This window comes from Oncorhynchus gorbuscha, linkage group LG23 (genome assembly GCF_021184085.1).
Source record: "Oncorhynchus gorbuscha isolate QuinsamMale2020 ecotype Even-year linkage group LG23, OgorEven_v1.0, whole genome shotgun sequence".
Classification (NCBI taxonomy): Eukaryota; Metazoa; Chordata; class Actinopteri; order Salmoniformes; family Salmonidae; genus Oncorhynchus; species Oncorhynchus gorbuscha.
Window position 1 is genome coordinate 13,654,864 of NC_060195.1, and position 13,563 is coordinate 13,668,426.

Genomic DNA, 13,563 nt, shown 5'->3' on the forward strand with positions numbered 1-13,563 from the left:
AACAGGGTACAACACACCTCTACAACAGGGTACTACACACCTCTACAACAGGGTACTACACACCTCTACAACAGGGTACAATACACACCTCTACAATAGGGTACAACAAAACACACACCTCTACAACAGGGTACTACACACCTCTACAACAGGGTACAACACAACTCTACAACAGGGTACAACACAACACACACCTCTACAACAGGGTACTACACACATCTACAACAGGGTACAACACAACACACCCCTCTACAACAGGGTACAATACAACACACACCTCTACAAGAGGGTACTACACACATCTACAACAGGGTACAACACAACACACACCTCTACAACAGGGTACAACACAGCACACACCTCTACAACAGGGTACAACACAACACACACCTCTACAACAGGGTACAACACACACCTCTACAACAGGGTACAACACAACACACACCTCTACAACAGGGTACAACACACACCTCTACAACAGGGTACAACACCCCTCTACAACAGGGTACAACACAACACACACCTCTACAACAGGGTACTACACACCTCTACAACAGGGTACAACACAACACACACCTCTACAACAGGGTACAACACACCTCTACAACAGGGTACAACACACCTCTACAACAGGGTACAACACAACACACACCTCTACAACAGGGTACAACACAACACACACCTCTACAACAGGGTACAACACACCTCTACAACAGGGTACAACACACCTCTACAACAGGGTACAACACAACACAAACCTCTACAACAGGGTACAACACAACACACACCTCTACAACAGGGTACAACACACCTCTACAACAGGGTACTACACACCTCTACAACAGGGTACTACACACATCTACAACAGGGTACTACACACCTCTACAACAGGGTACAACACAGCACACACCTCTACAACAGGGTACAACACACACCTCTACAACAGGGTACAACACAACTCTACAACAGGGTACAACACAACACACACCTCTACAACAGGGTATGACACACCTCTACAACAGGGTACAACACAACTCTACAACAGGGTGCAACACAACACACACTCTACAACAGGGTTTGACACACCTCTACAACAGGGTACAACACAACTCTACAACAGGGTACAACACAACACACACCTCTACAACAGGGTACAACACCCCTCTACAACAGGGTACAACACACCTCTACAACTGGGTACTACACACCTCTACAACAGGGTACTACACACCTCTACAACAGGGTACAACACAACACACACCTCTACAACAGGGTATAACACAACACCGCACAACAGGGTACAACACACCTCTACAACAGGGTACTACACACCTCTACAACAGGGTACTACACACCTCTACAACAGGGTACTACACACCTCTACAACAGAGTACTGCACACCTCTACAACAGGGTACAACACACACCTCTAAAACAGGGTACAACACAACTCTACAACAGGGTACAACACAACACACACCTCTACAACAGGGTACAACACCCCTCTACAACAGGGTACAACACACCTCTACAACAGGGTACTACACACCTCTACAACAGGGTACAACACAACACACACCTCTACAACAGGGTATAACACAACACCTCTACAACAGGGTACAACACACCTCTACAACAGGGTACTACACACCTCTACAACAGGGTACAACAAAACACACACCTCTACAACAGGGTACAACACAACTCTACAACAGGGTACAACACAACACACACCTCTACAACAGGGTACAACTCCCCTCTACAACAGGGTACAACACACCTCTACAACAGGGTACAACACACCTCTACAACAGGGTACAACACAACACACACCTCTACAACAGGGTACAACACCCCTCTATAACAGGGTACAACACACCTCTACAACAGGGTACAACACAACACACACCTCTACAACAGGGTACAACACACCTCTACAACAGGGTACTACACACCTCTACAACAGGGTACTACACACCTCTACAACAGGGTACTACACACCTCTACAACAGGGTACAACAAAACACACACCTCTACAACAGGGTACTACACACCTCTACAACAGGGTACAACACAACTCTACAACAGGGTACAACACAACACACACCTCTACAACAGGGTACTACACACCTCTACAACAGGGTACAACACACATCTACAACAGGGTACAACACAACACACACCTCTACAACTGGGTACAACACAACACACACCTCTACAACAGGGTACTACACACATCTACAACAGGGTACAACACAACACACACCTCTACAACAGGGTACAACACAACACACACACCTCTACAACAGGGTACAACACACCTCTACAACAGGGTATAACTCAACACACACCTCTACAACAGGGTAAAACTCAAGACACACCTCTACAACAGGGTACAACACACCTCTACAACAGGGTACAACACACCTCTACAACAGGGTACAACACAACTCTACAACAGGGTACAACACAACACACACCTCTACAACAGGGTACTACACACCTCTACAACAGGGTACAACACACCTCTACAACAGGGTACAACACACCTCTACAACAGGGTACAACACAACTCTACAACAGGGTACAACACAACACACACCTCTACAACAGGGTACAACACAACACACACCTCTACAACAGGGTACAACACACCTCTACAACAGGGTACAACACAACACACACCTCTACAACAGGGTACAACACAACACACACCTCTACAACAGGGTACAACACACCTCTACAACAGGGTACAACACACCTCTACAACAGGGTACAACACAACTCTACAACAGGGTACAACACAACACACACCTCTACAACAGGGTACTACACACCTCTACAACAGGGTACAACACACCTCTACAACAGGGTACTACACACCTCTACAACAGGGTACAACACACCTCTACAACAGGGTAAAACTCAACACACACCTCTACAACAGGGTAAAACTCAACACACACCTCTACAACAGGGTACAACACACCACACACCTCTACAACAGGGTACAACACAACACACACCTCTACAACAGGGTACAACACACCTCTACAACAGGGTACAACACACCTCTACAACAGGGTACAACACACCTCTACAACAGGGTAAAACTCAACACACACCTCTACAACAGGGTAAAACTCAACACACACCTCTACAACAGGGTACAACACACCACACACCTCTACAACAGGGTACAACACAACACACACCTCTACAACAGGGTACAACTCCCCTCTACAACAGGGTACAACACACCTCTACAACAGGGTACAACACACCTCTACAACAGGGTACAACACAACACACACCTCTACAACAGGGTACAACACCCCTCTATAACAGGGTACAACACACCTCTACAACAGGGTACAACACAACACACACCTCTACAACAGGGTACAACACACCTCTACAACAGGGTACTACACACCTCTACAACAGGGTACTACACACCTCTACAACAGGGTACTACACACCTCTACAACAGGGTACAACAAAACACACACCTCTACAACAGGGTACTACACACCTCTACAACAGGGTACAACACAACTCTACAACAGGGTACAACACAACACACACCTCTACAACAGGGTACTACACACCTCTACAACAGGGTACAACACACATCTACAACAGGGTACAACACAACACACACCTCTACAACTGGGTACAACACAACACACACCTCTACAACAGGGTACTACACACATCTACAACAGGGTACAACACAACACACACCTCTACAACAGGGTACAACACAACACACACACCTCTACAACAGGGTACAACACACCTCTACAACAGGGTATAACTCAACACACACCTCTACAACAGGGTAAAACTCAAGACACACCTCTACAACAGGGTACAACACACCTCTACAACAGGGTACAACACACCTCTACAACAGGGTACAACACAACTCTACAACAGGGTACAACACAACACACACCTCTACAACAGGGTACTACACACCTCTACAACAGGGTACAACACACCTCTACAACAGGGTACAACACACCTCTACAACAGGGTACAACACAACTCTACAACAGGGTACAACACAACACACACCTCTACAACAGGGTACAACACAACACACACCTCTACAACAGGGTAAAACTCAACACACACCTCTACAACAGGGTACAACACACCACACACCTCTACAACAGGGTACAACACAACACACACCTCTACAACAGGGTACAACACACCTCTACAACAGGGTACAACACACCTCTACAACAGGGTACAACACACCTCTACAACAGGGTAAAACTCAACACACACCTCTACAACAGGGTAAAACTCAACACACACCTCTACAACAGGGTACAACACACCACACACCTCTACAACAGGGTACAACACAACACACACCTCTACAACAGGGTACAACACACCTCTACAACAGGGTACAACACACCTCTACAACAGGGTACAACACACCTCTACAACAGGGTACAACACACCACACACCTCTACAACAGGGTACAACACACCTCTACAACAGGGTACAACACAACACACACCTCTACAACAGGGTACAACACACCTCTACAACAGGGTACAACACACCTCTACAACAGGGTACAACACACCTCTACAACAGGGTACAACACAACACACACCTCTACAACAGGGTACAACACAACACACACCTCTACAACAGGGTACAACACACCTCTACAACAGGGTACAACACACCTCTACAACAGGGTACAACACAACTCTACAACAGGGTACAACACAACACACACCTCTACAACAGGGTACTACACACCTCTACAACAGGGTACAACACACCTCTACAACAGGGTACTACACACCTCTACAACAGGGTACAACACACCTCTACAACAGGGTAAAACTCAACACACACCTCTACAACAGGGTAAAACTCAACACACACCTCTACAACAGGGTACAACACACCACACACCTCTACAACAGGGTACAACACAACACACACCTCTACAACAGGGTACAACACACCTCTACAACAGGGTACAACACACCTCTACAACAGGGTACAACACACCTCTACAACAGGGTAAAACTCAACACACACCTCTACAACAGGGTAAAACTCAACACACACCTCTACAACAGGGTACAACACACCACACACCTCTACAACAGGGTACAACACAACACACACCTCTACAACAGGGTACAACTCCCCTCTACAACAGGGTACAACACACCTCTACAACAGGGTACAACACACCTCTACAACAGGGTACAACACAACACACACCTCTACAACAGGGTACAACACCCCTCTATAACAGGGTACAACACACCTCTACAACAGGGTACAACACAACACACACCTCTACAACAGGGTACAACACACCTCTACAACAGGGTACTACACACCTCTACAACAGGGTACTACACACCTCTACAACAGGGTACTACACACCTCTACAACAGGGTACAACAAAACACACACCTCTACAACAGGGTACTACACACCTCTACAACAGGGTACAACACAACTCTACAACAGGGTACAACACAACACACACCTCTACAACAGGGTACTACACACCTCTACAACAGGGTACAACACACATCTACAACAGGGTACAACACAACACACACCTCTACAACTGGGTACAACACAACACACACCTCTACAACAGGGTACTACACACATCTACAACAGGGTACAACACAACACACACCTCTACAACAGGGTACAACACAACACACACACCTCTACAACAGGGTACAACACACCTCTACAACAGGGTATAACTCAACACACACCTCTACAACAGGGTAAAACTCAAGACACACCTCTACAACAGGGTACAACACACCTCTACAACAGGGTACAACACACCTCTACAACAGGGTACAACACAACTCTACAACAGGGTACAACACAACACACACCTCTACAACAGGGTACTACACACCTCTACAACAGGGTACAACACACCTCTACAACAGGGTACAACACACCTCTACAACAGGGTACAACACAACTCTACAACAGGGTACAACACAACACACACCTCTACAACAGGGTACAACACAACACACACCTCTACAACAGGGTAAAACTCAACACACACCTCTACAACAGGGTACAACACACCACACACCTCTACAACAGGGTACAACACAACACACACCTCTACAACAGGGTACAACACACCTCTACAACAGGGTACAACACACCTCTACAACAGGGTACAACACACCTCTACAACAGGGTAAAACTCAACACACACCTCTACAACAGGGTAAAACTCAACACACACCTCTACAACAGGGTACAACACACCACACACCTCTACAACAGGGTACAACACAACACACACCTCTACAACAGGGTACAACACACCTCTACAACAGGGTACAACACACCTCTACAACAGGGTACAACACACCTCTACAACAGGGTACAACACACCACACACCTCTACAACAGGGTACAACACACCTCTACAACAGGGTACAACACAACACACACCTCTACAACAGGGTACAACACACCTCTACAACAGGGTACAACACACCTCTACAACAGGGTACAACACACCTCTACAACAGGGTACAACACACACGGTACCATCCAGACTGCTCATAGTATGTGTGTTCTTTTCTGTTTTGGTTCTGTAGCTGCTGCCATGTTATTATAATCCGTTTCTGTCCTTATGTTCTTGTACACTTAACCGGCTCTCTGAACTGCAAACAATGCCAAGAAGCAGAAGCCCTATGGGAACAGAATGTCCCTCATTTAGGTAAATCAGTCTGTGTTTTGGTGTTGGAGGACGCCGTGGGAGAATCTCATTTACATACTCCTCACGTCCTCTCTATTTCTCTAATCCGATTGGAGGAGAAGGCCAGAGGGGATGGACCTCTGGCTTTCTCATCCAATGGGCTTTGACGAGGTAAGGAGAGAGGATGCCAGGAGTATGTAAATGAGATTCTCCCAGTGTGCAATTTGGGTGAGCTGCTGAGGAGCCTCCACAAGACCTCTGACCCCCAGCAGGCAATAGGGAGTCACAGCAACCTGGGGTTACCTTAGAGACGGAACAGGAATCTGGATGTAACCTGCCAACAGAATGTCAATAAAGAATTAACCTGACAACTTCTTGACGACAGTACAAGAACTGAGCTGAAGGTACCTTCATACTGGCACTATACAACATGCGGACCTATCTGAAATATTCCCCATATAGTGCACTACTTCTGATCAGAGCCCTGTGTGTGACCCTGTAATATAATGAGGTTCACCTTCGTCTAGAAGAAAATACAATTCCAACTGCAGTACAAAACAGCCATTTATTTTTGAATTCTTGTTTTAAAGTTTCACATTACAACACTGTTAAAAGCAAACAAGCGTCATGGTTTTCTCAGTCCTTGACCGTCCCTTATGTGTTCATTAAACATTAGAACAACTTCCTGGGTTATACGCTGCAACAATAAAACCCTCTTTCATATCATCACAAACAGTTACAACACAGTCATTATCGCTCAGCCATGGAAAGTGTTCATGCAATGTAGACATACTAAATACAGAGTAACAAGTACATTCAGTCAGTTTTACATTTATAATGCCTGAACCCATCACAACATGGGTACAGCTACAGTATAATGGTTTGTATTATTGCATATAACATGGTTACGGTCTATTAAACCTTAACCAATTACATTTCAACACTTTAGCACCATTAAAAAACACTTAGGATAATGAAGTTAGTACTAAATGCAGGTTCCATGGCATGGAGAAGGTTATGAAGATGTGTTTTACTGAAATGTAGCAATATGAGGTGTGTGTGTGTCTACTCGTCAGGCTTCCTCTTGGGTTTCTTGGGGTTGCGGGAGCGACTCTTGGCCTTACACAGTGGACAGATAGGAGCGTTACGATGGATCTGCTGGTGGCATGACAGACAGGCCTGGAGAGAGGACAGAGATGTTATAGTGTGTCATTACTATGTCCATACAGAAGTCAGTACAGTGTCATTATTGTGTAGGTACAGATGGGTGGAGGAAGGTGTGTACCTACATAGGGGGTGTGTACCTACATAGGGGGGTGTGTACCTTCATAGGGGGGTGTGTACCTTCATAGGAGGGTGTGTACCTACATAGGGGGTGTGTACCTTCATAGGAGGGTGTGTACCTACATAGGGGGGTGTGTACCTTCATAGGGGGGTGTGTACCTTCATAGGAGGGTGTGTACTATGGACCTTCATAGGGGGGTGTGTACTGTGTACCTTCATAGGGGGGTGTGTACCTTCATAGGAGGGTGTGTACTATGGACCTTCATAGGAAGGTGTGTACTATGTACCTTCATAGGAAGGTGTGTACTATGTACCTTCATAGGAGGGTGTGTACTATGGACCTTCATAGGGGGGTGTGTACCTTCATAGGAGGGTGTGTACTATGGACCTTCATAGAAGGGTGTGTACTATGGACCTTCATAGGAGGGTGTGTACTATGGACCTTCATAGGAGGGTGTGTACTATGGACCTTCATAGGAGGGTGTGTACTATGGACCTTCATAGGAGGGTGTGTACTATGGACCTTCATAGGAGGGTGTGTACTATGGACCTTCATAGGAGGGTGTGTACTATGGACCTTCATAGAAGGGTGTGTACTATGGACCTTCATAGAAGGGTGTGTACTATGGACCTTCATAGGAGGGTGTGTACTATGGACCTTCATAAGAGGGTGTTTACCTTCATAGGAGGGTGTGTACTATGGACCTTCATAGGAGGGTGTGTACTATGGACCTTCATAGGAGGGTGTGTACTATGGACCTTCATAGGAGGGTGTGTACTGTGTATCTTCATAGGAGGGTGTGAACTATGTATCTTCATAGGAGGGTGTGTACTATGGACCTTCATAGAAGGGTGTGTACTATGGACCTTCATAGGAGGGTGTGTACTATGGACCTTCATAGGAGGGTGTGTACTATGGACCTTCATAGGAAGGTGTGTACCTTCATAGGAGGGTGTGTACTATGGACCTTCATAGAAGGGTGTGTACTATGGACCTTCATAGGAGGGTGTGTACTATGGACCTTCATAAGAGGGTGTTTACCTTCATAGGAGGGTGTGTACTATGGACCTTCATAGGAGGGTATGTACTATGGACCTTCATAGAAGGGTGTGTACTATGGACCTTCATAGGAGGGTGTGTACTATGGACCTTCATAGGAAGGTGTGTACTTTCATAGGAGGGTGTGTACTATGGACCTTCATAGAAGGGTGTGTACTATGGACCTTCATAGGAGGGTGTGTACTTTGGACCTTCATAAGAGGGTGTTTACCTTCATAGGAGGGTGTGTACTATGGACCTTCATAGGAGGGTGTGTACTATGGACCTTCATAGGAGGGTGTGTACTATGGACCTTCATAGGAGGGTGTGTACTGTGTATCTTCATAGGAGGATGTGTATTGTGTATTTTCATGGGAGGGTGTGTATTGTGTATCTTCATAGGAGGGTGTGTATTGTGTATCTTCATGGGAGGGTGTGTATTGTGTATTTTCATGGGAGGGTGTGTATTGTGTATCTTCATAGGAGGGTGTGTATTGTGTATCTTCATGGGAGGGTGTGTATTGTGTATTTTCATGGGAGGGTGTGTATTGTGTATTTTCATGGGAGGGTGTGTATTGTGTATCTTCATAGGAGGGTGTGTATTGTGTATTTTCATGGGAGGGTGTGTATTGTGTATCTTCATGGGAGGGTGTGTATTGTGTATCTTCATAGGAGGGTGTGTATTGTGTATTTTCATGGGAGGGTGTGTATTGTGTATCTTCATGGGAGGGTATGTATTGTGTATCTTCATGGGAGGGTGTGTATTGTGTATCTTCATGGGAGGGTGTGTATTGTGTATTTTCATGGGAGGGTGTGTATTGTGTATTTTCATGGGAGGGTGTGTATTGTGTGTCTTCATGGGAGGGTGTGTATTGTGTATCTTCATGGGAGGGTGTGTATTGTGTATCTTCATGGGAGGGTGTGTATTGTGTATTTTCATGGGAGGGTGTGTATTGTGTATTTTCATGGGAGGGTGTGTATTGTGTATCTTCATAGGGGTGTGTGTATTGTGTACCTTCATGGGAGGGGGCTGTTGTCTGAAAGTGGCAGTCTGGCGGGCGTCTTGTTTCCGGGAGACCTGGAGTTGTTGGGCCGCAGCAGCCGCTGCTGCAAGGGATTCTGGGATTGTGGGCTCATGAGGCTCCTTCTGCCACTCAGCCTTCTGTTTCTCAAAGTAACTATGGCAACAGATAGAAGATAGCACAGAGAACAAGTTGATGTGTGTGTGAGGGCCTGTGCGACCGTGTGTGTGTGTATAGTAAGTGTACTGACTCCAGAGAGAGTTTCTCCTCCTCTTCGTTGAGGTTGGGAAGTCTGTGAAGGCCCAGGGTCATCCTCAGGGCGTCTACATGTTCCTTCAGGGGTTTGTAGTCATCATGGAGCCTCCGCGTCGTCTCCAGCAGCTTGTTCAGATCGTTCTCTGACTGCTTTATAGTGCTCTCCATCTAGGGAGGAGAAGAGGAGATGTGGAATGGGAGAGGAGAAGGAGAGAATGTGAGAGAGGAGAAGGAGAGAATGGGAGAGAGAAGGAAGAAGGAGAGAATGGGAGAGAGAAGGAAGAAGGAGAGAGATGGAAGGGGAGAGGAGAAGGAGAGAATGAGGGAGAGGAGAAGGAGAGAATGGGAGAGAGAAGGAAGAAGGAGAGAATGGGAGAGAGAAGGAAGAAGGAGAGAGATGGAAGGGGAGAGGAGAAGGAGAGAATGGGGAGAGGAGAAGGAGAGAATGGGGGAGAGGAGAAGGAGATAATGGGAGAGCGAAGGAAGAAGAAGAGGAGAAGGAGAGAGATGGAAGGGGAGAGGAGAAGGAGAGAATGGGAGAGAGAAGGAAGAAGAAGAGGAGAAGGGGAGAGAGAGAGGAGAAAGAACCTTAAATAGTTTGTTATTTTTCTGTAAATCTCAACCCAATTTCAGCCTTTGCCCAATCCCTTCACATTTTGCAAAAATGCGTTCAGGTGAGAAGTTGTGGGTGAGGGAGTTGTTCATGAATATTAATTTTAGGATTGGGTAAATGTAGTTGTACCTGACCCCAACACTTTCTCACTAAAGTGTAATTGCCAGAAGTCCACTGACGCAATCTGAGAATAAAATGTTGTGCATTGTGAGCAAACACAACTCTGGACAGTTATCTGACCGTGTTGAGGTGCAGAGTTACTGACATCTAGTACCACTTACAGTGTAAATTTGAATTCCCCATTGGGTGAAAAAGAAGTAATTGAAATGTGGACTCACATTTATTGTGGTGTTGGGGAGAAAAGTGCATCATCTTGAAAATGAAGATTAGAGGCTCAATTCAATCAAACCCATTAGTGCTTTTCCAATGGTCAAATTAACTCACAAATTGGTTTTGAGTAGTGTATAAAATCCTAAAACTACTGCCAGGGTTACCCCTCTCATAGGTAGGCTTTCATTTTTCAGAATTGGAAGTGTGTGGGCATGGGATGACTATTGTAAATAACAAAAATCTGCCCCATGTGAGATTACTGCTCACAACCATTGAACTATGAGCCACCTGTTTTAGCAGACTGCAACACCAATCAGCCGTAGCAGTTGGGTAAAAATACAATGAGTTGATTTGACCACCATTGTCATCTATTTCTTGTTACGATGGCTGTGGCTATGAATTTAACATGATTTTCAGAACTTACAGTGGCAAGAGAAAGTTTGTGAACCCTTTGGAAATACCTGAATTTCTGCATAAATTGGTATCTGATCTTTATCTAAGTCACAACAATAGACAAACACAGTCTGCTTCAACTAATAACACACAAATTGTCACGACTTCCGCCGAGGTTGGCTCTCCTGCCCGTTCAGGCTGTGCTCGGCGGTCGTCGTCACCGCCCTATTAGCCACTACCGATCCCTTTTCGGTTATCTGTTGGTTTTGTCTGATTGTTTTCACCTGTGTGTTAGTTAATTAGTATCTGTATATAATGTAGGTTGTCCCGCCCTTGTTTTGTGCGGGATTGTTTGTTTTTGTGATTTCGTTTCGGCTGTCGGTGTTTTTGTGTTTTATTTCTCCGGTTTGTCTGTTATTTCCTGTTTTGGATATTTTTCACCCTGTTTGTATTTTGGGTTGTCCGTGTTTATTGTTGTTCACCGGGCAGGAGAGCCAACCTCGGCGGAAGTCGTGACACAAATAATTCTACGTTTTCATGTCTTTATTGAACACACTGTGTACAAGTACAGGGTGGAAAAACTATGTGGACCTTTCGATTTAATAACCGGTTTGGCAGCAATAACCTCAACCAAATGTTTTCTGTAGTTGTGGATCAGACCTGCACAACGGTCAGGAGGAATTTTGGACCATTCCTCCTGTCGTGTCTTTACTCTCATTAACTGAAGACTTATAGTTTTTATCAAAGATTCTCTGTAATTAGTTATTACGCAATCAACTGATTAATCGCATAACTAATTAACTAGGAAGTGGGGGGAACCAAGGAAAAATATTCAGATTACAAAGTTATCATTTCCTAAAATAACTTTTCAGATATTTTATCTGATCAATTAGTATTCTAATTAATGAATTATTTACTTTACCTCACGTTAGTCTCATTCCAAACGTTGTAAATTGTTGGCTATCTGCACAAAGCCAGTTTACCCTCTCTCTACTATGTGGCCATGTGGCAGGGTCTTCTCAGGAATTTACGACCTCTGACCACAGCAGCCTAGTTGAAGGAGGCAAGGGGGAGGCACGGAGAGGGGGCTGGGGTTGCTATACCCAAAGAGGCCAACGTCATGACACTCTTTACAAAACTGTTTCAGTTCAGCAATATTGTTGGGATGTCTTTTGTGAACTGCTCTCTTGAGGTCATGCCACAGCATCTCAATAGGGTTGAGGTCAGGACTCTGACTGGGCCACTCCAGAAGGTCAGGATTCTGACCGGGCCACTCCAGAAGGTCAGGACTCTGACTGGGCCACTCCAGAAGGTCAGGACTCTGACTGGGCCACTCCAGAAGGTCAGGACTCTGACTGGGCCACTCCAGAAGGCATATTTTCTTCTGTTGAAGCCATTCTGTTGTTGATTTACTTCTGTGTTTTGGCTCTTTGTCCTGTTGCATCACCCAACTTCTGCAAACAACTCAACTGTAGTTTCATCTGTCCACAGAATATTTAGCCAGTAGCGCTGTGGAACATCCAGGTGCTCTTTTGCAAACTTCAGATGTGCAGCAATGTTTTTTTTAACAGCAGTTTGCTTCTTCCGTGGTGTCCTCCCATGAAACCATTCTTGTTTAGTGTTTTATGTATTGTAGACTCCTCAACAGAGATGTTCCAGAGATTTCTGTACGTCTTTAGCTGATACGCTAAGATTCTTCTTAATCTCATTGAGTATTCTGCGCTGTTCTCTTGCAGTCATCTTTGCAGGACGACCACTTTGTTTTACCGTGGACTGATGAACCTCAAGGCTTTTGAGATTCTTTTGTAACCCTTTCCAGCTTTATGCAAGTCAACAATTCTTAATCTTGTGTCTTCTGAGATCTCTTTTGTTCGAG

At 45.4% G+C, this 13,563-nt stretch overlaps 2 protein-coding genes across 5 annotated transcripts in view; one reads left to right on the forward strand and one right to left on the reverse strand.

Annotated features, from left to right (window-relative positions):
- The window catches only part of LOC124010765 (moesin-like), a 51,925-nt gene that overhangs the window by 18,505 nt on the left and 19,857 nt on the right, over positions 1 to 13,563 (forward strand). For all 4 annotated transcript variants that reach the window (XM_046323418.1, XM_046323419.1, XM_046323422.1 and 1 more), the window contains exon 4: positions 7,021 to 7,155. The gene's annotated coding sequence lies outside the window, so the exon portion shown is untranslated. The remainder of the gene's footprint in view (positions 1 to 7,020; positions 7,156 to 13,563) is intronic.
- LOC124010766 (zinc finger C4H2 domain-containing protein-like) overlaps positions 7,298 to 13,563 on the reverse strand; it is a 10,806-nt gene continuing 4,540 nt past the window's right edge. Inside the window, exons 3-5 of the mRNA XM_046323423.1 lie at positions 10,347 to 10,519; positions 10,090 to 10,252; positions 7,298 to 7,930 (exon numbers count right to left, since the gene is read on the reverse strand). Coding sequence (XP_046179379.1) covers positions 7,817 to 7,930; positions 10,090 to 10,252; positions 10,347 to 10,519 — 450 coding nt within the window. The 3' untranslated portion in view covers positions 7,298 to 7,816. The remainder of the gene's footprint in view (positions 7,931 to 10,089; positions 10,253 to 10,346; positions 10,520 to 13,563) is intronic.